Raw genomic sequence first — 26505 nt, forward strand, 5'->3', positions numbered from 1 at the left:
GTAAGTCGTTCTACATTCATGGGACTTGTTTAAAATGAGCTCTTCAGCCTTACTAGCCAGAGGCACTGAAACCAACTGAGGGCTTTCTGTGGAGGAGGGGAGGGCCTAAAAATGCCAAACCAGAAAGGATTGTGTTTTCATTTTATCTGTATTCATTCTCACGAGAAACCAGCCCGAGAAAGTGTGGTTTATAGTGTAGAGAGAGAGACTGAATTAGATTACTATAGTTCTGTATTAGTACTTGAATCATGATGGTAATTTGGACTCGAATTTGAACTTTACTCGTCTTTGTTCCTCCCCAGAGAGCTCCTCGCTTGTACCGACCATCCCAGAGCAATTTTTAAGTGTTACTCGGGGGATGAGGGGTAGCAGGCGGTCCTGGTGGTGTGTCTTTCGGAGATCTACATAATGACAAAGAAGGAGTAAACAGAGATTAGGGCCCTGGATCGGGAGCCAATAAAAGGGCCCATTCAGCTTTGATCTTTCCAGAGGCTCTAAAAATAGAGCTGGTATGTCCTCCATTGTAATGGGAAACGGCTGATGTATCTCAAAACTACAGTGATGGCATCTCATTTTTTAATAGGCTTTGAGATAGTCTGAGTTATTTTCACATGTACACTGTGTGTTATAGCTGATTTCCTTTTGGATACCTCTTTAAGCCTTCTAATGCCCAGTGATTTAACCTGGGCTTTTAAAACTCATGATACTTGATAAGACTTTCATGTTCAAGTGTTATGCAAAATAGCGTTGGGGTCATTAATCCCAAACTCTGGCCTCTCGGTTATAATTTGGGACTTTGCTGTGTAGCCTACATCTGGCACTCTGAAAGGGATTGAATTCTAGGGATAGTCTCTCCACTCTGAGATGACACGCTTTCTTTGAAAACTTTAGCTGGGTCTTGTCTTATGAGAAGCACAATCCTGACCAGTCTGTCTCTCTAAAAAGTTAACTCAGGGGGTTTCCCTGGTGGTCCAGTGGTTAAGACTCCGAGTTTCCAATGCAGGGGGCACGGGTTCGATCCCTGATCAGGAAACTAAGATCCCACATGCCGTGCGGCACGGCCAAAAAAAAGTTAAAAAAAGTTAACTCAGATTTGACAAACAATGTTGATAAATTTGGTTAATTTTAGGTGCTCAAAAACTTAGAGTAGCTCGTTCTCTCTTTTCTTCAAAAGTAAAGTAAGCTCCTGTTCTATCGTTATGCATCCCAAGTGTCTCTGTTGAGATTTAAAGCTGTTTGTTAGTAGTTATCCGTGAGCTCCTTTTTTCTGTAGGTTCTTTAAGGCATCTTCTGTCTTCTCAAGTCAGGGCCTCAAGGACGTCTGTGTGCACTTCTGTCTTCGGAAATGCAGGTTTTAGGATTACGTGCTCTTCAGTGGAGCACATTTTTTTCTTTGAATGGCTAAGCTAATTGGTCTCAAAATAACTTGGCAGTATTAATTTTCATATTGAAATTGTTTGGCACCGGTGCCAGAGGTTTTTCTGTGGCTTTATGTAAATCTGGTTAGTCAATGAAATAAGGATAATTGGGTTCTCTAAGTGAAATGCAAACACTCATTTTTTCTTGTTCTATTTCTAATTAAATTAGCCCTTGAGGTACTGTTTACAAAAGGATCACAAGCATACCAGCTAGCTGAGGTCCCTTATATTCTTTGAAAGAGAATAGCTTTGCATTTTCTTTCACACTTATTGTAAGCATTAAATTAATTATAGGTATTACTTTTTTGTTAGCAAAATTATTTCCCCTTGGTGGTCATTCTGAGAGTCCTGCTTTACATAAACATGCTGGACGATTTAATACAAACTGACTTGGATTTTAACAGCTGTGCTATTCCCATAGGGATCACTTTTCATGTGGTCTGGGTATTAAATTTCTTTTGTGCTGAAAAGGTTGCTTCATTGGTGCATGTATTTCCTTACAGTAGAAACACAGCATTTACTTACTTGGCTAACTTATTTATTCGCTTAGGAGGATGTCATTCTCTATTATCTGCAAACCCAGCATTAATACTTTGAAATGACAAATCCAATTACATTTTCATCTCTGTGCATGTGAATTTTTCTTAATTCATACTTAGCATAATATTTTTTATACTGAGTCATATCATAGTTGTTATTGTTTCAAAAAAATTCTTTGAGGCTAAAAATGACTTTTAAAAATTTCTCCTTTGACATCCATGAAGTAATTTTTTCCTTTGGTAGTGTTCAGTATTTTTGCTTTTTTTTTCCCCCTAGCACTAAGGCCATGCTTGTGTCTTGATTTAAGCACAAGTACAGAAAGATTGGGGAGGTAGAATAAACTATGCTGAGTAAAAATGGCTTCATTACCTTATTTATATCAGTAAAATATAGACTTTTTATAAGGCCTGAGGTGGGGAAGAGTACAGTTCTCTGCTTCTGTGGCAGGGAAGGCTAAATCATCTACACGCAAATTGTTCCTTATCCTATTTGATTTTAGCTTGGCATACAGCCAGGTGAATTGTTCCATCTTCCAGAAAAAATATTGAAGAATCTGGAGGGAGGAGGGTGGTGAGGAGTCGCTTTCATTCCAGTTTCTATTTATTGCCTTGTAAGACTTTCCAAAATGATAGTATCTGTCACTAGAATTTCAAAAAACCCTATTGGAAGGTATATGAGTCCTTTTTTAGGTTTCATAAAGGAATTCAGAGCCAAATAGTTGTGTGGAATTGCTACCAAAGGGAAAAGTACAGATTTGAAACCGATATTCTTGAAAGAATTTCTTATAATACATGGAGTTAATTTGTTGTTTTTAGATTTTCACCTAAGTAATTGGGAGGAAGTTAGGGTATTTGGAGGGGTACCTTTCTATTTTGATATAATTTTAAACTTACAGACAAGTTGCAGGAATAGTACAAGGAACTCCTTTACCCAGATCCCCCAAGTGTTTACATTTTTCCCCATTTGTGTGTATGTGCTCTTCTCCCTCCCTGCCTCTCCTCTTTTTGTTGAAACTGAGAGTGAATTGGAGACATGGTGATTGTTCGTAGCTAAGTACTTCAACATATGTTTCCTAAGAAAAAGGTTCTTATCTTACCTAAGCACAATGCACTTACCAAATTCAGGCAGTTTAATGTTTGTGTAACAATACTGTTATCTAATACACGGTCCATATTTCAGATGTTGTTATTTGTACCAGTAATGTTCTTCATAAGTTTTTTCTCCAGACCAGAATCCAGTTCAGGATCGGGCATTTAGTTGTTATGTCTCTTTGGCTTCCCTCAATCTGGAAAAGTTCCTTAGCCTTTCTTTGTCTTTCTTAACTTCACCACTTTGACATTTTGCCAGTTATTTTGTAGAATTTCCCTCAATTTGGATTTGTCTAATGTTTCCTTATGATTAGATTCAGGTTATGAATTTTTGGCAGGAATACCAAAGAAATGATGATGTATCCTCATGTCAGGAGGCACATGATATATTTTATCCCCTTTGGTAATGTTAACTTTCCCCCTTTCCATATTTGTAACTACCTTCCCCAACAGTGAGAAACCTGGCTCCCAGTATCCTGCATATATTCACTTAACTTGCTCAAGCCTGGAATACACAGAAAGTAGTTCCAAAATTGCTAGTCCATACTACTGCAGATAGTAAACCTATTACGTAGAGTTTGATCATTGTGCATGGTTCTTTTTTTCTAGGCAAAATTTACATACAGTGAAATGCGTGAATCTTAAGAGGACAATACTATAATTCCGACAAACACATACACCCAGGTAACCTACATTTCAGTCAAGACATAGAATGTTTCCATTACGCCAGAAAGTTCCCTTGTACCCCTTCCCAGTCAGTCTTGGGGGAGGGGAGCAGTATTTTGAGTATTGTGACGGTTCTCTTTCCCTAGAAGGAGTAAAACTAGGCCCCTTCTGGTGTTTTATGTAACAGTAGCCTTGTTCCTGGGACCCAGAAGTTGACTGGAGACTTCTCTCAGATGTGCAGAGTCAGGAGCAGGGCTGTGCCTGAGGAGACTGCAGGCAGATGATTCTTGATCTTGTCGCACGATTCTGTCACAACCTTGGCAATATTGCAGGAACAGCCTATTACGAAGAAGCAGGCCCCAAACTTGGTTTTTATACCGTCTGGGACTGCCTAGTGCACAGATATAGCAAGATGTGCCCAGAAACCTGATCTTCAGATTTTAATTAGCCATTAGCAGCCCTAATATTATACTCATTCTGGTGTTTACTATTCGATGGGGTCTCCTGTTGACAGGTTATGACTGAACTTCCCAAAGTGACTTGTTATTAGCTTTTTGTGTGCACCTGTGTATGTGTGTCTTGCAGTGAGAGGGATAGGGTGGTGTAGAATATGTGTCAGCTGGTATCATCATATGGTCAACTGTGCTTGCTTTTTGCCTTTGTCATAGTCAGCCTGTCCATTTATCTTTTGATATTAATATAATCCTACCTTTCTTCTCTCATTTCTTTTCTCTTTGTTAAGAAAAGAGAAGCATGAAATGCCAAAAATTAAACTCAAGTATTTAAACTTTCTTTAAAGAAAAACCTCTATCCCAAAGCAACCTATTACCTAAAAGTTCTGCAGATGCACCGTTGAGGAGAGAAAGACAAATGGTAGATTTGGAAGGAGAGGTTAAACTCTTACCGTATGTCTGCTAGACATACGTTTATTCAACTGACATTTGAGTCCCTGCCGTGTACCAGAGACAGGGAGGTGATTAAAATAGCCACTGCCTTCAAAGAATACTATCAAAAGAGTGAGGGAGACCTATAAACCAATGCTGATCTCCCTAACATTGTTATATGCTCTACAGTCAAGGTGTATCCTCTTCTTAAGGTGTCCTGGTACCAATTAGCTTTGTAAATGGGGAAGACCAGGGAAGGTCTTGCAAGGGACTTGTAAGTTAATCTTAAAGGATGAGTAGGAATTTGTAGAAATACATGGGAGAGAGGACAAGAGGAAGGTATTCCAGGCGTGGGGGGATCACATGTGTGCCAGCCAGAGGCAAGAAAACATGGCACATTTATGAAGTTGTTCTGTGTAGCAGTTGTGACAGAGCCTGGGACACCTCATTCCCTTCACATTGTCCTCTTGGTGAGTGCCATTTTCATTTCAGCTCTTCTTGAGCTGGAAACTGGCTGTACTTTGTCTAGCACTTGAGGCTCTTTCTCACCTCGCATCAGGCTTAGGGGTTTCCTAGCCTAAGGAATCCAGCAACTGCAGCCCGTTGGGGGGCGGGGGGGCAGGGTGCAGAGGACAGGAAGGCAGGCGGGGGATTTCCAGGTCCTGGCTCTCCATCCCTTGCTGGCCAGCTGAGGGACCACAGGCAAGGTGCTCCCCGCTCTGCCGCCTCCCTTTCTTTTGTTAAATGAGTCAGTCGGATGAGATAAGCTCTGGCTGTCTATTGACACTTGAAGTTGCTAGCTTTTATATTTCCTTTACTTACTTTTATTTAATTCTTTATTCCCCAAGCAGTGCATTTTCGTTGCAGAAAAAATCAGAAAATATATTTAAGGAAGTAATCGACTGTATTCCAGCCACGCAGATCATTGTTAGGCATTGATGTCTACCCTTCTTGGCTTAAAAAAAAAAAAACAATCCTATCTTTTATGGGTATGTGCAGATAATTTTTCTCTCTGAACATTGCTATTGTAAGTTTGAAATTAGCTTCGCAGAGAGGGATTTATGGTGCTGCATCAAGCATACTCTCTGCTTCTCTGATTTGATAGGGTTTTAAATCTCAGTCATTTACAAGGACCGGCCAGAGCCCCATCGGAAGAGCTCTCCAAAGTTGTGCCAGGAATTTCTGCATACGGCTTCTCAGTGGCAAATATTACTCAAAACTGGGCTGCAGCCAGGTGTTCCTTCTTCTTTCCAAAAGGGACATAAATCTCTGATTTGGAAAATGATGCGTAACCCCCAGGTTCCCTTTTTCTCTCTCATTTACCTAGTGAGGCCTCAAGTCTCCTGTTGTAATGTGCGATGGATTCCATATGGATAGTTGTGTGGTGTAAACTGTTATCTCATATCTTGTCCTTAGCAACTAGAGTTCCCACAACTTCCACAACTGCTCGCTTCCCAAAAGGAGATGGAATATCCAGCCAGAGCCAGTGTGGAGTATTTAGCTACAAGCCCTAACCTCAGAGCTCTTGGCTCTTCACCTCCTTGAAAAACCTTGGACGTTTCTCCCTTTGCTTCAATTTCCTCATCCATAGAGTGGGGAAAATATTTTCTGTTTCCCAGGGAAATTGCAATGGCTGACGTGTATCCAGTTCCCTGTGACCAAGTACCAAGGCCTTTGCCCACTCCTGGGACTGATGTTGACATCAGAAATAAGAGGAAAACAAAGACCCCTGTGATTTCATTAGGTCTTCCGGGGTGTGTGGCACCCTTTCTGGGGTCACTGTTCACAAGCAGGTACAGTGAAAGGCCCGATTGAAAGTCAAGTCTGCCTTGGCTTTGAAAGACTGCAGAAACCTTCCATCATGGTTCATGATGACTATTACTGCCAAAACCTTTTCTGTGATTCCAGAGAACTCAGTCTTGCTAGTTACTTCTAACCTGAGACCACCTAATCGGTAGTTAAAGTTTGTGCTGCTCACTCCTTTTCTGTGTCACCTGAGGTCACAAAGACATGCCTCGCCTGTCCTAACACACTTTTTTTTTTCCTTAGAGGATCTCTAACATCCAGACTAGAAAATTTAGGGCTGTGTTCTCCTTAGGTGGTTCCACAGGCTGCCTGGCCCAAGCATAGGCTTCAGGTTATTGAAAATCTGAGTTCCTTTTAGTTTAGAATTAATCTCATTCACTTTTAGCCTTTCCCCCAAGCCCAACCCTTGACATAGTGGTTCTTAAATTTTTTGAGTCATGGACCTCGTTCAGACTGATAAAAGCAGTAAACCTGCTCCCCTGAAAAATGGAAGCCACACAGTTTTGCAGGCAATTTCATTGGCTTTGTGAAGTCCCTGAAATGTGCCTGTGGATCCTAGGAAGGCATCCTTGCTCTGAGTTTTTCTTTGGTACCATCCCCACACTCTCCCAGACAAGACCCTGGGGGATGTGGGTGCAGCCAGCCACAGCCCCACCATGACTTCTCTGTGTGGCTTGGGAAAGTAGCCCTCTCTCTTTGGGGACTCATTTTCCTCAACTGTAGTAAAGGGAGATGCCTGGGCTGATGTACCACTGGGTTTTGTTACCTGACTCTGACATTGTTGTAGTCTCTTGATCAGCTACTTTGTTTCTTTAGGCCAAGCAGCATCCAGGTAGGGGAGGGGAGAGATAGCGAAGCGGCTCAGAGTTCTAAGGGTTATTTGTCCTTTCTCTAGTGGTGCATTGATTTGACTCCAGATGGGCAAAGAGCCCCAGCTGTCATCCGTTCATGTTCCTTCTTTTCTTCTTATTTATGCGATACGTTTGTCTTCTTCCCTCTTCTCTCCTCCTGTTTAGTACCTTTGTAAGGTAGGGAGGGAAGAACATGGTAGTAACCGCTGGTTTTTTGAAATAAGGGTGCCATCAGCTTGAATTGGGAAACATTTTATGGCTGTACATGCTTATACATACACAGGTTGCATAGAATATATATATAACTGTTCAAATTGAGTACTTAAACTCATGTAAATATATGTATGGTTGTTTATTTTAATGACTGTTGTCATAGCAGTTCAACAAACATTGGAGCTTCTGTTTCATGATATATTTTTGGATGATACAGAGGTCAGTAAGACATTCTCAGAAGTTTCTGATGATATCCTTCTGGACAAGATAGGAAAATTATAATACACGATTATGTACCTCAAGCACGTCAACTTATTTAAACATCTTGACCCAAGAAATGTTCCTAAGCTTAGAAGGGATAATTAGTTCCTAGCAAAAGGTAGGAACTGGTTAAATATGTTTTGAATGGTGAGAAAAATTAATGAGTGTTTTTGTAGATGAATAAACGAACAGCACAACAGGAAGAATGGGAAGATAGGCTGTGCCCTCCAGGAACTCAGTCGGGTAGGAGTCTAAGGCTTGGTAGCAGACGCTCTTTGCCTACTCGTGCAGAGGCATGATTTATCATGAAGCCATAGGTGGTAGCTATTACTGAATGTTACATTTCAGTGCTCTGAATATTTGTTCATCTGAGCCTCTTTCCAGCTTTTACTATCTCATTTGCTTTAGTTGATGCTTTCGATGATTTGTTATTGTGTGGCAAAATCATTTCCAAAGTATATTAAAATAAGGAGCCTTTGGGATTCATCAGAGATGACTTAACATTTTATGAAAGGACACATTCTGGCAGTGAGCTTTTTGCAGGGTTTTGGTTGCTCTCCTGCAGGATTTTTAAAAGTCCATTTTATTTTTTCTAAAAGGTCTTCCAATATCCTGTCCAGGTATTTCTAAAAGTACTTATCACTACAGCCTTTCTTGCCATAGAAGATTGAAAGAACTGTTTGAGAACATCCTATTCCCAAAGTTACTGTTGTTATAACTTGTTTATATAACATCTTATGTGGTGATAGTGATAAATTCTAAAGTATCTGGCCTTCCCTGGTTTTAAGTAATTCTTCCAGCATACAAGTTTTATTAAACTTTTTTTCTTAACAAGGAAGAAAAAACTACGTATTTCTGTTTTCTGGTGTATCTAAGGGCTGGCTAAAGCACACACCAAAGTTAGATATCTTAAATTTATAACTATCAGACTAAAACTGGGAAACTAGCTGCTCTGTGGTCCTGACACGGCTGCAAGCGTGCCAAAGGTGAACAGTCAATGGGAGAACAGACATAGCAAATCTTGTAAATTAGAAGAACTATCTTGACACTAAATAAGTGTACATCCAACAGAGTTTTAAGGAACGGCAGCATCACTGGGATGATTGCCCAGCCCCATGAGGACTACTTTGAAGGGTGTGTTGAATGGTCACAAGGCCCACAGTCAGAACTCCAGACAGCCTAGGTGTCTTGGCAGTTGACTCGAGTTACTGAAGCATTTGGATATGTTTAAGACCTTTATCAGCACTCCAACTTGGAACAGAAATCTGTGCAAAAGTATATTTTTGTGTTGTTTGTAAATGCGGGAGAGAAAACTTGGGTTTTTCCTAGTTCTCAGTTGAACTTCACATTTCCCTTTCCTTTTATGTCAACTTTTTCACGAAGATGATAACAAAAGTGGGATTGAAGGAAGTGGCAATGTTTCTCTGTTGCATTAAAACCCCTCACACATCCCGAGCACGGAACGTGAGCTCCACGTTGCTCTTTCTTAAAGAAGAAAGCCTGACTAGAAACCGTCCGTGGGATTGTTACTGTACCCATATCTAGATTTTCTCTTAGTTCGGTCTGACCTGACAAACTTGACTTCAGTCACAATGCAAGTGGATTTAAAAATAATAGTAATAACTGACAGCACAGTGCCTTCCTGGTAGGATAACATGCATAAGTAAGAAAGCAAAAACACATACGCAGCACTTGGCCCTGCTGGGGGAGTAAGAGTTTTATTTCACAACATCTGCTTTTCTTTGCCTAATCACTCACTGCTTCCTATTATGGAGAATGTTCCAGTGGGCACTTAATACCTGAAAAATGAGTCCTGCATCGCAATATCATGCTCTCTGCAGAAGGACTGCAAGTTCCAAGAAATGGGCCGTTTCAGTGACCCCTGGGGGCGGAGTGCGGTTGGGGGGGCATTGTACTTGTTTCAGTTCTGCTGTGGTAGCTCAAAACAGTTGACAAGTTCTTCTTGGGAAATCGCTTCAGATCTCACAATATTTTCCTCTTAGTAGCCTCAGCAGTGGTGAATTCTTGACCTTTGAGAGTGGGTTTGATTTTTTTGGAAAAGGCCAAGAGTAATTTGAAGCTGTGTGTTGAATAAAGGGAACGAGCCATTTGCAAGAAAAAGTTTTAAAATTTTTTAAAGAATTGCAGAGGCTTCAAATGGCTTGCAGGTCTGAACAAGTGAGAGCCCCAGTACCAGGAACTCCAAGTATACCAGCCTTTGACTACAAGCTGGCAGAAAGATAACAGGACACTTGGACATGGTTTGTACACTAGAAATGAGCACTGGCTTTTGAGACGATGCCACTTACTAACTACGTGACCTATGACAAGTTTCTTGAAGTTCCTGAGCTTCAGTTTCCTCAGGTAGAAAATAGTTAAAAATTCTTTTTTGGTGGCGATGAAGATTAAACAAGAGCTGGTATGCCGAGTGTCACGGGCGCGGCACTCTGTAAATGTTTTCGATCGCTCCTTTGTACAAGCAGAGATCCGGTGCCATTCCCCTGTGCTTTATAAATGCACTCATTTTGTAATTTACAGCCATAAAAAAACTTGCCATCTTTAGAAGTTGACAAAAAAGGAGGGGAATACAAAAGGATGAGCAATTCTTTTAAAAGGGGCATGGGCCTCAAGAGGTCAGCAAATATTAAATGTGCAGGCTATTAGATGCTTTGTCTTTTTCTTTCCTTTTCAAGCAAGCTGTTAATCTAGGGGTTTAATTATTAATCACAATGAAATGAGATTTAATGTTCCCAGGAGTGTGAGCTCTGGGCAGGGGTGAATCCTCTTATTTCCTGAAGATCTGTGCAGGTAATCTGTGGCCAGTGTTGGGCCTATAACTTGAGAGGAGCTGACATGAACCTAGGGTAAAGACTTCTTGCCTGTGCTCCCTCTGAATTCTGAGTTTCTCTGTGCTCTTTGAGGCCAGGACGTGAGAGTGTGGGTGGCGCTGCTGTGACAGCACCAGGCTGCTGCCTGTTCATGCGGTTGTTCTGGTCCCTGCCCCACGCTGCTGCCCACAGGCCTGTCTCTAGCCTCATTGATCTTGCCACCTCTTGCTGGAGCTGTACCGTGAGTGGGCCAGTGCAACACGAGCAGAGAGGATCAGCTGCCTTGGCTGCGGCATTTCTGCCTTCCTTTGGCATCACTTGATGGGTGTTTTCCCAATCTCTCTTTCAAGCTTCCTGTGAAGGTGCTAGCAAGGGGGCTTACCAGTCTATCAGGTAGAGAGATCACTAGGTTCAGAGAAATTGCATGAGAGTCCAGGATTCCCAACTCCCACTTCACCTACCTACCGTATTAAACACCTCTCAGACAATGAGGTGGTAGGATTAATTCACACTCAGAGAATTCCAGTGTACTCATTTGGGGTTGGAGGAAGATCCCACTTTCGATGTTTAAATTTTTTTTATTATTATTTTTTACATCTTTATTGGAGTATAATTGCTTTACAATGTTGTGTTAGTTTCTGCTGTATAACAAAGTGAATCGGCTATATATATACACATATCCCCATATCCCCTCCCTCTTGAGCCTCCCTCCCACCCTCCCTATCCCACCCCTCTAGGTGGTCACAGGTCATGCTACCATATGACCCAGCAATCCCACTACTGGGCATATACCCTGAGAAAACCATAATTCAAAAAGAGTCATGTACCACAGTGTTCATTGCAGCTCAATTTACAATAGCCAGGACATGGAAGCAACCTAAGTGTCCATCGACAGATGAATGGAGAAAGAAGATGTGGCACATATGTACAATGGAATATTACTCAGCTACTTTAAATTTTTAGCAGGCTCAAGAACAGATTGGTTAAGCTCCTTGGTGAACCAGTTGGTTGACTACCCCTGGGGGACTTGTCTTTTTAAAGGGGAATCCTGATACCAAGAGGAATGTGTTTCTGAGAGTTGTCTTCAGACTGTACCATCAGGAACACTGTGTGGGCTGGAGCAACGTCTAGTGCCCCACCGATACAGGGTGGGTGGTGAAAGTTTCCAAGGTTTTCCTCAAAAAACTGTTTATGACAAACGTAGTTCACTTTCCTATTTTGGTAAATTTTTAGCTTAAATTTTTTAAAACATTTGGAGTGTAGGGACATACAGCTGTTAAGAATCCAAGACAAGTGCTGTTTTGAAAGTACAAATGCTTCTGTTTTGCATTTACTTAAGCAAGTAGGATGGTTGCCTCTAATATATTCCTTTGAATACAGATACTGTTTAAGTGACATCATTTTGTGTAGAGTACTGAGTCCAGGTGGTTTGGGGGAAATCATTGGAGGCAAAAAAAAAAAAAAAAGAAAACGAAAAAGCTTGGGTATCATTGCATTCTAGGGGCCAAGAAACAGAATGATGGTATTTTTGGCAGGCTCCCAGCAAAACCCACACCCCAAGACTGTCTTCGTAGCTTCCTGTGGTTTTCCCACTAAAGAGAAACAGCCTTTCTCTTAGAGGGTCCAGGCTGGCAAGTTAGTACCTCAGCTTGATCAGCGTGATGTTCCTGCTTTGAGGTTCTGTCCCAGCAGTATTCATTTGGGAAATTTGATGCACCACAGTTGTTGCAAACTGAACTGAGCCAGTCTCACTGCTCCCGACAGTGCACATCTTTTTGGTAGACATCGGTAGCTTCCAATAATTAGAGGTTGTTATGCTACCATGTGGTCTGCAACAATAAAATCAAGACTCAGACCACATTTTGCCACACATATGAATATTTATTAGCAAGCAGGCACAAAAGTTAGGCATTCAACCTGTTCTTACAGACAAAAGCCCCAACCTTTTTGCTTTGGCTGTGTAGCCCGCATCAGAAGTTCAGTAGAGACAGGTGTGGACATATTCTCATTACAGGATATATCTAACCTTTCCATTGGATCAGGTGATGAAATTCTCTGTTAAGTGTCCAGACCCAGGACCAGAGCCCTAGGCCCAGAGGGCCACTGAAGAGAGTGTTAGGTTGCCTGCTTTGCCAGATACTTACAACCCACATGTACACACAAGGTTCAGTGCCCCTGTACAGTCGTTCTAGCCAACCCATATATATATTGAACACTATTATTTTAATCAGAAAAATTCTTTCTACCCTCCTTTTCTCATTAGGGAACCCTCTAATATAGATTTAGATAGCCGTAGTTGATACACTTAAGATAGTCTGACTCTGAAGGTTGGACTTCCAGTCTTTCAAATGTGAAGCAACCATACCTGGAGTATGCATTTTTTTTTTATTAAGGTACCTGAAATACTACCTACCTACCCCTAGTGGTTAAGAGTGTGTGTGTACATCATCTGTGAGCACACTATGTATACTGAAGTATTTAAAAACATAGATAGTAGTATAGTAATAGGTAGCTCTTGTTTGGCTCCTGGAATACTGTGTCTTGTGTAATGTTGCCAGCCAGTGATGAGTGACCTGAGTTACCAGCTGAGCACTAGCCTGCCGTGGTGAATTACCCAGAGCCATGGATGAGTGGTTCACCCATGGAGCAGAGAAAGGAGGGAAGAGAATTATAATTTTAGTTGATTTTATAGGCTTTTTCAAGTTCTTTTATGTTCCTTCACTTGATATTCTGGTAAGTGTGGAAGTATTATTTCCCTACCCAATTTTGCAGACAAATCTTTGTCCAGGGTCATAGAATGAATAAATTACAGGAACTATAACTTTGTTTTTAAAAGTATAGTTGATTTGTAATATTATGTTAGGTTCAGGTGTATGTATTTCTTATAGGTTATTATAAGATATTGAATATAGTTCCCTGGGCTCTACAGTAAATCCTTGTTGTTTATCTATTTTATACGTGGTAGTGTGCATCTGTTAATCCTCTACTCCCAATTTATCCCTCCCCGCTTCCCCTTTGGTAACGACATTTGTCTTCTATGTCTGTGAGTCTGTTTTGTAAATAAGTTCATTTGTACTGGTTTTTAGATTCCACGTATAAGTGATATCATATGATATTTGTCTTTGTTTGAGTTTACTTAGTATGATAATCTCGAGGTCCAACCATGTTGCTATAAATGGCATGATTTCATTTTTTTATGGCTGAGTAATATTCCATTGTATACACAGACACATACACACCACATCTTCTTTATCCATTCATCTTTTGATGGAAGGGGAACTATAACTTGAAATCTCATCCTGTGTAGTTGCTCTGCACTACAGGGGTAAGTTGCTACCAAGAAGAACTGTCACTATTCTTCAAAGAATATCATAGGACTTTGTACTTTTCATCTTGCGGTAGGTGTTGTCAAGCTAAGGCCATGTACCAACGTTATAACATATAACAGAATGCTGGGAGGTTTCTACTTTAACTAGTGGTAAGTCATGTAATTCAAACAGCTCTCTTACTGAAGTCACTTAAAGAAACTAGATAAAAATTTGTTTAATCTTAAACATTTAAGAACTAATAAATTGTGAGGAGATGAGTTAAGATTTGGGAGAGAGTGTAAACACAGAGGAGTGAGCCTAGCACTGGCATCACTTTTGTCTTGTGGTCATTTGCTGACCAGGAAAAGGAAGTTGAAAGTCTGAGCTCACCTTTGGTGTCCTTTCAAAGTTAGGGAGATAAAAATTGTAGTCTGAGTCTTTGAAACCTGGGAAACCTGGTGAACTATTCCTTACTTTGGATTGGGACTCCCTGAAGAGAGATGTCTAGGAATAAGGGTGAACTAGTAGTAAACCAACTCTCACATTGGCTGCAGCTGAGTTTCACATTATCTGAGTGGCCCAGAAACCATAAGGGTTACTTGGAATTAGATGATTCCATTTAGCTAATGCCCATAGGTAACAGGTAAAAGCAATGAAATGTTCTCAGAGAAAGGTATAATGATTCTATTCTCAAATGATTTCTACAAATAAATTTTCAGTTACAGCATCTGGCCACAATTATAGATAACCAGGCACACAAAAAGAGAAGACAGCATACGTGAGAACCAGCCAAAGCAACAGACAACAGAAATAGACGCACAGAGATTCTAGATATTGGACTTACCAGATGCAGAGTATAAAATACTATGCTTACAGTATTAAAGGAAATAAACACCAAATTTTATTTTCAGCAAGGACTGAAAACTCTAAATTGTGGCTTTGCAGATTAAGAAACAAATTCCAGAACTGAAAATGTAAGAACAAAATGAACAAGTTTATAGGCAGTTGGACACAGCTGAAAAGCAAATAGTGAACTGAAGAACTGGTTAGAAGAAACTATTCAAAGTGAAGCACAGAGAGAGGGGGAAAAAGTGAAATATATAAAAGAGAAGGTAAGAAAAGAGAGTGAGGCCTATCATGTAGTTGGAGTCTTAGAAACGAGAGGAGAAAAAGAGTGCAGTATTGGAAGGATCATTGCTAAACATTTTTAAACAGATGAATGACCTCAAACTTAAGATCCAAGAAGCCCAACAAAGCCCAAACAGTATAAATAAAATGAAATCCACACCTAGACTCGTCACAATGAAACTTCTGAAAACAGAATACAAAGAGGAACCTTAAGGCAGTGAGCGGGGGAAATGTCATTAACTTTAGAAGAGTGATGGTCAGACCGACAGGTGACTTTTCTGTCACAGAGTATAAAGCAAAGGGCAGTGGAATAATGTTTTCAGTGTGCTGAAAGGAAGAGTTGCCAGCCCCAAATTTTAGACCCAGCAAAAAACAGTGTTCAAGAATGAAAAGAAAGAGGTAAAAGTGAAGGTTAAAGGTATTTTATGTAAACAAAACAGAGTCTACCACCAGTTGTTTGCACAAAAGGAATTCCTAATGGGTATTCTTCAAGTAGGAGAAAAGTAATCCAAATGGGAGGTCAGAAGTGTAGAAAAAAATGAAAACAAAGTGGTAAATATGTGGGTAACTCAAAGTGAACATTGACTGTGTAAGATAATACAGTGGTGGATTTTTTACAATACAGAGAGATTTAAAATACAGGGCAGGGCTTCCCTGGTGGCGCAGTGGTTGAGAGTCCGCCTGCCGATGCAGGGGACACGGGTTCGTGCCCCGGTCCGGGAAGATCCCACGTGCCGCGGAGTTGCTGGGCCCGTGAGCCATGACGGCTGAGCCTGTGCATCCGGAGCCTGTGCTTCGCAACGGGAGAGGCCACAACAGTGAGAGGCCCACGTACTGCAAAAAAATAATAATAATAAAATAAATAAATAAATAAAAAAGAATAAAATACAGGGCAAACATAGCATAAAAGTTGGGAGGCGGTAAGTGGAATTAGTCTGTTCTTAGATTTGTGCATTGTTTTGGAGGAGGGTAAAGGTGTCGATTAACTTTTCACCTTGACAAATCAAGCATATATGTTGTAATACAGTAAACATTAAACAAATAGAAAAATTTTATAACTTCTGACTAACAAAAGGAATGCCCTAATGAGAAAGCAATTTAAAGGAAGAAAAAGGGAACATAGAACAAGTGAAATATATAAAACACAAGAAGAGGTGGTAGATTTAAACTCATACATCAGTAATTACATTAAACATAAATTGGCTAACTATTTTGGTTGGAAGACAAAGATTTTTCAGACTAGATTTTGTCAGTTTTATGCCTTATACAAGCAGTATATCTTAAATCTATGGATACAGAATGATTGGAGATAAAGATGTAAAAATGTGTACAATATAAACGCTAATCACAAGAAAGCTGGTGTAGCTATGTTAGTAGCAGACAAAATAGACTTCAAGCCAAAAAGCATCACTATGTGTTACTATTACTTTTCAATGATCAGTTTTAATTCACCAGGAAGATAGAATTCTATATTTGTATGTACCTAATAACATGGCTGCAAAATATATAAAGCAAAATTTTACAGAACTGTAGGAGAAATAGGCAATATGTAATTACAGTGGAAAATTTTAACAGATCTTTCTCAGTAACTGATGATAGAAGCATATAAAAAAAATCTGTAAAGGTTACTGAAAATTTGGTCAACATGATTTATAAACATATTCTAGTGAACACACTACACCAAACTGAAGTGCATGTTCTTTTTAAGCAGGCACATAATATCTTACAAGAATTTATGATAGATTGGATTGTTAATCCTCAACAAATTTCAAAGATTGATATTATACCTAAAATATGTACTCTGATTCTAATGTAATTATGCTGGAAATCAGTAACAGATAAATAGAATATTATCTCCATATGTTTGGAAACTGAAATATATAACCCTAAATAACTAATGAGTTAAAGAAGATACAATGGAAATTAAGTATTTTAAATAAATGATAAAAATATTTCATATAAAATTTATAGCATATAGATAAACAGTACTTAATAGAAAAATGTATAGCCTTGAAAGAGAAAAGACCCCAAAGTAACTAGCAAATATTGTCTCAAGAAGTCAAAAGAGCAGCACAATAAAAAACAAGTAGAAGGTAGAAACTACTAAAGACAAGAGCAGAAAGAAGATCAACAAAGCTAGGAGTTGGCTCTTTGGAAGGACCTATAAAGTTGATAAATCTCTGGTGAGGCTGATCAAGAGGAAAAAGAAGGCACATGAACATGTATCTTAAAAACATAGAATTGAAATTTTAACTTCATTTACAAGAGACAACATTTATAAACTTGGCTTTTAGAAACAGGCAGAACTAAGTGATATTGTTAGGGAAGCAGGTTTAGGTGGAAAAATCATACAAGTCAGTGTTTACCTCGGAAAGGCAGGTAGGGTGTCGTGATTGGGAGGTGGCTTTGTAGGGACTTCTGATGTGCTGATGTTCTTGACTGGGTACTAGAGGTTTACTGTAGAGTGCTCTACAGTATTTTAAGCTATGTATTCCATTTTACTTTTCTGTGTTATTTCACAAGAAAAAAGGTTACAATAATAAATAGGCATTCTGCATGCAGGTTTGTGCAGGCACAGCCATCATTTACACTGTTCTCTGTGCCAGATGTGAAGGGTCTCAACCTGACACAACTGCTTTTCCGAGCATGGTCATCCACCTGAAAGTTTCTAATGTAAGAATTTCTAGAGAGCAGAGGTGGCCTACTGGTAGATCACACAACTCAACAACCTTAGGCCATAAGAGACGGAGTCCAAAGGAACTACCTACACCACACTGAATTTAAGCCAGTTTATATCTACTTTTTGAAATTGAGACTACTGTTTCCTCTTACGCCCAGCACTCAAATACACATGCCTGCAGAGGCTAGGCCAATAAACAGAGTGGAGAGGACTAGGTTGAAGACAACAGGAAATGAATGGGAACTGTGGCCAGCTAGAACTCGAATTCTCTATGAAGGGCAGCTGTGGCCCAACTCTGGCTGATTATTTATGTGCAAAATTGGGAATGACGTTGCCAGATTTTCTGATTTTTTTTTTTTTTAATTTTAAGGGTACGTGGAAATCTGAATTTTAATGTGAAAGCACCTGACTTTTAAGTGTTGGACCAAGCATAACTTCCCCCTCCCCCAAGTATTCCATGTATCAAACCAAATCTGTGTCTGGGCTATTTCCATCCAGTGGCTGTTAGTTTATGGCAGTAACCTCAAGGGCCATGCAGACGGAGATAGAGAATAATGTATAAAATAATTCAGTATAATCAAGTACCTAATTTTTCTCAATGGAGCTTGCTTGCCAAATATGTGCTAGTATAATTATCAGCCCCCAAATTAAAAGAAATTCGCTGAACCAAAATTCACACATTGCAAGACTCACTTGGGGTAATAAGTTTTTTTAATGAGACCTGGCTCTCAAGGGGTACTAAAACTTTTTATCATAAAGAATTTATTAAAGGGATTGACTAAAACTGCTAAATAAACAGTAATATCACACGAAGTAATTTCTTTTAGGAGGAATAGCTAAAGATGAGTTTTTAACATTAATTTAAAGGGAATGTACATGCTTCTTCATAGGTTGAGTCTCAAGAGAATGTGCTCCTGTTTGGATATAGCAGGTGTTTTCAAACGGACCCTCGGCATCTGTGTCATCTGAGAACTCACTAGAAATGCAAATTCGTAGATCCCACCCTAGACCTAATTAATCACAGACTCTGGGGGTGGAACCCATCTCTGTTTTAACAAGCTCTCCAGGGGATTCTGATGCGTGCTCCAGTTGGAGAATCACTGCTCTGTAGTTTTTGTGCTTTGTGACTGACTTTGAAAAATGAATTTAGAAAGTTTTACTTTGTTATGTTAAGGTTGCAGGTGTATTTTTTTAATTAACTTTTCTTACAGCTTGTTTTGGTTATTTACGTACCATACAATTCACCCATTTATTTTTTTAATAAATTTATCTATATTTTATTTATTTATTTTTGGCTGCGTTGGGTCTTCGTAGCTGTGTGCGGGCTTTCTCTAGTTGTGGCGAGCGGGGGCTACTCTTCGTTGTGGTGTGCGGGCTTCTCACTGCGGTGGCTTCTCTGGTTGCGGAACATGGGCTCTAGGCATGCGGACTTCAGTAGTTGTGGCACGCTGGCTCAGTAGTTGTGGCTCACGGGCTCTAGAGCGCAGGCTCGGTAGCTGTGGCGCACGGGCTTAGCCGCTCCGCGGCATGTGGGATCTTCCCAGACCAGGGATCGAACCCATATCCCCTGCATTGGCAGGTGGATTCTTAACCACTGTGCCACCAGGGAAGTCCCTCAATTGTTTTGGTTTTTTTTTTAAGTCATGGAATCCTCCAAATGATCCTTCGAAGAATATCTCCAGGATGTTAGAGTCTTTTAAAAAGATGACTAAGAAAAGTTGCATCCCTAAAAATTCTGTTTTAAAGTGAGATTTGTATGACAGTAGATGCAATTATATCCTCTTTCCGCCTTTCTTGTCCGCTACTCATAGAGAGATGTATTTTTCAAGGGTATTTTTTTATTGTTAAGGGCATTAGGGGGAAGGAAGTAAGAGAGTTTTTTGGGTTTTGCTTTTTTAATTGTAGGCATTTCAGCTTGTTTGTGTTCAGATGAAAATGTTAAGAAGGGATACTTCTTGGGCTTCCCTGGTGGCGCAGTGGTTGAGAGTCCGCCTGCCGATGCAGGGGACATGGGTTCGTGCCCCAGTCCGGGAAGATCCCACATGCCGCGGAGCGGCTGGGCCCGTGGGCCATGGCCGCTGAGCCTGCGCGTCTGGAGCCTGTGCTCCACAACGGGAGAGGCCACAACAGTGAGAGGCCCGCGTACCGCAAAAAAAAAAAAAAACAAACAATGGTTAAGATGGTAAATTTATGTTATATACATTTTACCTCAGTAAAAACACTGGGGAAAAAAAGATGGTACCCCTTATACAGAAACACTGAATTTCCAGAAGAAAGCTGTAACCTAGAGCAGGCTCTTTGTAAATATTTGAATAAATGTATTGAGTGATTCGGGCTGTAATTATTCTTGGAGTGGCTTCTTTTGCATTTTTCCAATTTGCCTTCTTGTCGATTTCTATCAGTATTTAAAATAAGCCCTCCTCAAATTTATGACCTACAATAAGTTTTAGAAGAGTAGATTAATTGGTCAGAGCATCCATTTGTAAATATTTTGGTCATTATAATATCCTGTTCATTAACCAACTCAATTTTTTAATCAGTTCAATTTTGTAATGTCAGATTATTTGAGAAAACCTCATTTTGAGAATTAAAAAGAGTTAGTTTTATAGATTTGGATAAAGTTGCTCATGGCTTATTTTCTTTTTTTTCCTTTTTTTTTTTTTGTCGGGGGTGGAGGATGCAGGTTAGATTTTCTACAAAGGATCTCCACTAGTTCTTTGATCCTCTTCTACTTCCCAAAACTTGAAGGTTATGAAACCTCCTCAAGAGAACTTACTCTTTCTTCTCTCCCTTTCTCTTCACCATATGTATTTCTTTATTTTCCCAAGAATTTTCAGAAGTATTGTTAATCTCTTAAAATGATAAACTAGACTTGGTGCTTATTTAGCTCGAAAAAACTGTCATTGGAAATGACACATTGTTGAGTAAGCATTCCCTAGCAGTCCACAGATTGATGGGGGCAGGGTTAAGTTCATCTCTCTGACCCTCCCTCCCTGCAGCCAGGCTGCAGGCTGCTTTATAGACACCCTATGTTGAATCCTGATACTAACAGCTGATTGTATGTTTGTCTTTTTTTAAGTTAAGGTAAAATTCATATACCATAAAATTCACCATTTTAAAGTGTAAAATTCATTGGTTTTTTAATATATTCATGAGTTTGTGCAGCCATGATGCTATCTAATTCCAGAATAATTTCACCCCCGAAACAAAGCTGTATCCCGATTCACAACCTTCCCCTAGACCCTGGCAAGCACATTCTGTCTCTATGGATTTTCCTATTCTGGACACTTGGTATAAAGAAAATTATAGCATGGTCTTTTGTGAATGGCTTCTTTCACTTAGCATAATGCTTTCAAGGTTCGTTTATGTTGTAGCATGTGTCAGCACTTCATTCCTTTTCATGGGTGAATAATACTCCATTGTACAGATACACCATATGTTTATCCATTCAACAATTGATGGATATTTGACTATTATGAGTTTTTTGGCTACTATGGATAATGCTACTATAAACATTTGTGTACAAGTTTTTGTGTGAACAAATGTTCTCAGTTGTTCTGGCTATGTACCTAGGAGTATAATTATTGGGTCACATGGTAGCTCTATGCTTAACATTTTGTGAAACTGCCAAAACTGTTTTCCACAACCTGTACCATTTTAAATTCCCATCAGCAGTGTAGGAGGGTTTCGATTCTCCTCTTCCTCGTTGACACTTGTTGTTGTCTCCTTTTTATTATAACTATCCTACTGAGTATGAAGTGGTATCTCATAGTGGTTTTGATTTGCATTTCCCTAAAGACAAATGATGTTGAGCATCTTTTCATGTGCTTGTTGGCTATTGGTATAGCTTTTTTTTTTTTTGAGAAGTGTCTGTTAAATTCCTTTGCCTATTTTTAAATTGAGTTGTTTGTCTTTTTATTGATACGTTTAAGGGGTTTTGATCTATTCTGGATACTGAACTCTTGTCAGGTACATAATTTATAAATATTTTCTCCGGTAGCTTGTCCTTTCACTTTGTTAACATATCCTTTGAGGCACAGTAGTTTTTAATTTTGATGAAGTCTTAATTTTTGTTTCCTTTGGTCATCTATGGTTTTGTTGTCATAGCTAAGAAACTTTGTCCCACCCAAGGTCATAAAGATTTACTATGATTTCTTCTAAGAGTGTAATTGTTTTAGCTCTTACATTTAGATCTGTAATCCATTTTCAGTTACTTTTTGTATAACGGTCTATGGTATGGGTCCAACTTCATTCTTCTGCATGTAGATACTCAGTTGTTCTAGCACTGTTTGTTAAAGAGACTGTTCTTTGCTTCATTAAATTATCTTGTCACTCTTGCTAAAAAAAAAAAAAAAGTAAGGGTTTATTTTTGGACTCTCAATTCTATTCCATTGATCTGTATGTCTGTCCTTATGCTAATGCCACGTAGTACTGATTATTGTATCTTTCTAGTAAGTTTTGAAATCATGAAGTGTGAGATCTCCAACTTTGTTCTTTTTCAAGATTATTTTGGCTGTTCTAGGTCCCTTACATTTCCATATGAATTTGAGGATCAGTTTGTCAATATCCATCATTCCTACTAAGAGCCAGCTGGGATTGCATTGAATAGTAGTAGACCAGTTTGGTCATTGTTACCATTTTACTAGTATTAAGTTTTGCAGGCCATTGAACTTGGGATGTCTTTGTATTTATTTTGTTCTTTAATTTTTTTCAATGGAGTTTTGTAGTTTTTAGTGTACGTGTTATTACAATTATTTTGTTAAAGTTATTCTTAGATATTTTATTGTTTTTTGATGCTATTGAAAGTGGAGTTGTTTTCTTAATTTCTTCTTTGAATTGTTCATTGCTAGTGTGTAGAAATACAATTGATTTTTGTATATGGCTCTTGTATCCTGCAGCCCTGCTGTACTTATTTTGTTCTAAGGGGTTTTGTGTGTGTGGTTTCCTTTGGCTTTTCTATATACAAGATCATGTCATCTGCAAATAGAGATAGTTTTACTTCTCTTGAATCCAGTTTTTTTTTTTTTTTTTTGGCTGCACTGTGTGTGGCTTGTGAGATCACTGGACCGCCAGGGAATTCCCCAGATTCAATCTAGGTAGATGCCTTTTATTTCTTTTTCTTGCCTGTTACCCAGAGTCAAAACGTCCAATACAGTGTTGAATAGCAGTGGTGAAAGGAGACATCCTTGTCTTGTTCCTGATATTAGTAGGAAAACTTTGAGTCTTTCACCATTAAGTATAATGTTGATGATTATTGATGCTCTGCAACAGGTTGAGGAAGTTCTCTTCTGTTTCTAGCTTGTTGAGTGTTTATTGTCATGAAAAGGTGTTGGAATTTATTGAATGCTTTTTCTGTCTCTGTTGAGATGATCATGTGGTTTTTGTTCTTTATTCTATCAATATGGTGTATTACATTGATTTATTTTCATATATTGAACTAACCTTGCTTTCCAGGGATAAATCCCACTTTCTCATGGTGTATAATTCTTTTTATATGTTGCTGGATCCAGTTTGCTAGTACTGTACTGAAGATTTTTACATTTATATTCATAAGGGACATTTCTTTGTGTTGTCTTTTCTGGTTCTAGTATCAGGATACTACTGGCCTCAGAGAGTGAGTTAAGACATGTTTCCTCTGTTTTTGTTTTTTGGGAGTTTGTGAAAGTTTGGTTAATTCTTCTTTAAATATCCAGTAGAAATCACCAACAAAGTCACTTGATCCTAGTTTTTTTGTGTGTGTGTGGGAAGTTTTTTGATTGCTTATTCGCTCTTTTTACTTTTCATAAGTCTATTCAGATTTTCTATTTCTTTCCTTTTTTTTTTTTGCGGTACGCAGGCCTCTCACTGTTGTGGCCTCTCCCGTTAGAGAGCACAGGCTCCGGACGTGCAGGCTCAGCGGCCATGGCTCACAGGCCCAGCCGCTCCACAGCATGTGGTATCTTTCCCAGACCAAGGCACGAACCCGTGTCCCCTGCGTTGGCAGGCGGACTCTCAACCACTGCACCACCAGGGAAGCCCCTTTTTTTAAAATTTTTAAAATGTTTTTAAAAAAATCTATTTTTGGCTGCTTTGGGTCTTCGTTGCTGTGCGCGGGCTTTCTCTAGTTGTGGCGAGCAGGGGCTACTCTTTGTTGTGGTGTACAGGCTTCTCATCGCGGTGGCTTTTCTTGTTGTGGAGCATGGGCTCTAGGCATGCTGGCTTCAGTAGTTGTGGCGCAGGGGCCCTAGAGTACAGGCTCAGTAGTTGTGGCGCCCAGGCTTAGCTGCTCTGCGGCATGTGGGATCTTCCCCGACCAGGGCTCAAACCCATGTCCCCTGCATTGACAGGTGGATTCTTAACCACTGTGCCACCAGGGAAGTCCCTCTATTTCTTTTTAAGTCAGTTTCAATACTTTGTGTCTTTCTAGAAGTGTGTCCATTTCATCTAGGTTATCTAGTTTATTGGCATATGGTCGTCCATGGTATTATAATCAACTTTATTTCTCTGAGATAGATAGTACTGTCCCCTCTGTCACTCTTGGTATTAGTGATTTGAGTCTTCTTTTATTTTTGATCGGTCTAGATAAAGATTTGTCAATTTTGTCGATATTTTCAAGAAACCAGCATTTTATTTACGCTCAATTCTTTATATTTCCTTCCTTCTGCTTGCTTTGTATTTAGTTTGCTTTTTGCTTTGTTTTGTTGTTAGTGTGAAAGGTTAAGTTGTTGATTTAAAGTTGTTCTTTTTTTTTTAGACATTTAAAAAAATTATTTATATATTTTTGGCTGCCTAGTTGGGGAGAGCGGGGGCTACTCCTCGTTGCGGTGCTCAGCCTTCTCATTGCGGTGGCTTCTCTTGTTGTGGAGCATGGGCTCTAGGCATGCGGGCTTCAGTAGTTGTGGCTCACGAGCTCTAGTGCGCAGGCTCAGTAGTTGTGGCGCACGGGCTTAGTTGCTCCGCGGCATGTGGGACCTTCCCAGACCAGGGCTCAAACTTGTGTCCCCTGCATTTGCAGGCAGAACCTTAACCACTGTGCCATCAGGGAAGTCCCTAAAATTGTTCTTTATTATAGACATTTATAGTTATAAATTGCTCTCTAAGCAGTGCATTCATTGCATCTCATACATTTTGGTATGTTGTGTTTATTTATTTTTTTCATCTCAAAGTGTTTTCTAATTTCCCTTGATTTTTCCTTTGATTCACTGCTTTTAAGAGTGTGTTTTTTAATATCCACATATTTGTGAGTTTCCCAGATTTCTTTCTGTTATTGATATCTACTTTCATTCCATTGTAGTTAGAGAACATATAGTGTATGACTTCATTTTTTTATGGCCTAACACATGGTGTATCCTGGAGAATGCTTCATGTGCATTTGAGGAGAATATGTGTTCTGCTATCACTGGATATAGTGTTCTATAAATGTCTGTTAGATCTATAGTTTTGTTCAAGTACTCTATTTCCTTGCTGATCTTCTGTCTAGTTGTTATATCCATTATTGAACACGCAGTATTGATGTCTCCAACTATTATTGTTTACTTATATTTTTCCCTTCAGTTCTGTCAGTTTTTGCTTCATGTGTTTTGAGGCTGTTTGATAGGTACATGTATGATTATAATTATACATGTTTGATAGACTGACCCTTTTATCATTAGAAGATAATGTCCTTCTTTGTCTCTTAACAATGTTGAAGTCTATTTTGTCTGTTATTAGTATAGTCTCTCCACTCTCTTTTGGCTCCTATTTGCATGGAATATCTTTTTTTAAAAAGCAACTTGAGGGAATTCCCTGGTGGTCCAGTAGTTAGGACTTGATGCTTTCACTGCTGGGGCTGGGTTCCATCCCCGGCTGGGGAACTACGATCCCACAAGCCGTGCTGCTCGGCCAAAAAAAGACTTCACTTAGATATCATTGATATATAAAAATTATATATATTTAAGGTATACAAATTAATGTTTTGATATATATATGTGTATATATAGTGAAATAATCACCACAGTCAAGCTAATCAACATATCCATCACCTCCAGCACCAGTAGTTACCATTATGTGTGTGTGTGTGTTGAGAAGTTTAATTTCAGATCTATCCTATTAGCACATCTCAAGTATACAATATAGTATTGTTAACTGTCATCACCGTGCCATACATTAGATCTCTAGAGCTTACTCATCTTGCATAATTGAAAGTGCATGGAATATCTTTTTCTCTTCTTTTACTTTCAACTTATTTGTGTCTTTGAATCAAAAATGAATGTCAAGTAGACAGCATATAGTTGGATCACGCTTTTTTAATGCATTTTGCTATGTCTGCCTTTTAGTTGGAGTCTAATTCATTTACATTTAATGTAATTACTGATAAGATTTACATTTGCAATGTTGCTATTTGTTTTCTATGTGTCTCTTGTCTTTTTTCTTCCTGTATTTCTCAATTACCACCTTCTTTTGTGTTAAATAGATATTTTCTAATATACCATTTTAATTCCCTTGTTTATTTTTATTTTTTTAGTTAATTTCTCAGTGGCTGCCCTGGAAATCACAGTTAACATCTTAATTTATAACAGTGTAATTTGGTTTATCATCAGCTTAATTTCATTAGTATACAGAAACTTTGCTGCTGTATTTTAAATCACATAGGAGAAAAAAATTACAACAGAAATATATTTAGTCTTTTTTTTTTTTTTGCTGTACAGGGGCCTCTTACTGTTGTGGCCTCTCCTGTTGCGGAGCACAGGCTCCGGACGCGCAGGCCCAGCGGCCATGGCTCACGGGCCCAGCCGCTCCACGGCATGCGGGATCCCCCCAGACCAGGGCATGAACCTGTGTCCCCTGCATCGGCAGGCAGACTCTCAACTACTGCG

At 39.3% G+C, this 26505-nt stretch overlaps 1 protein-coding gene across 8 annotated transcripts in view; it reads left to right on the forward strand.

Annotated features, from left to right (window-relative positions):
• Positions 1-26505, forward strand: part of ATG7 (autophagy related 7) — a 300602-nt gene that overhangs the window by 141587 nt on the left and 132510 nt on the right. Inside the window, exon 18 of one of the 8 annotated variants that reach the window (XM_079933861.1) lies at positions 3656-3730. The exons of the other annotated variants lie outside the window; for them this stretch is intronic. Within the exon in view, the coding sequence (XP_079789987.1) occupies positions 3656-3691 (36 nt within the window). The 3' untranslated portion in view covers positions 3692-3730. The remainder of the gene's footprint in view (positions 1-3655; positions 3731-26505) is intronic. 8 annotated transcript variants of the gene reach the window in all.

This window comes from Stenella coeruleoalba (assembly GCF_951394435.1).
Source record: "Stenella coeruleoalba genome assembly, chromosome: 10".
In the NCBI taxonomy this organism is placed as follows: Eukaryota; Metazoa; Chordata; class Mammalia; order Artiodactyla; family Delphinidae; genus Stenella; species Stenella coeruleoalba.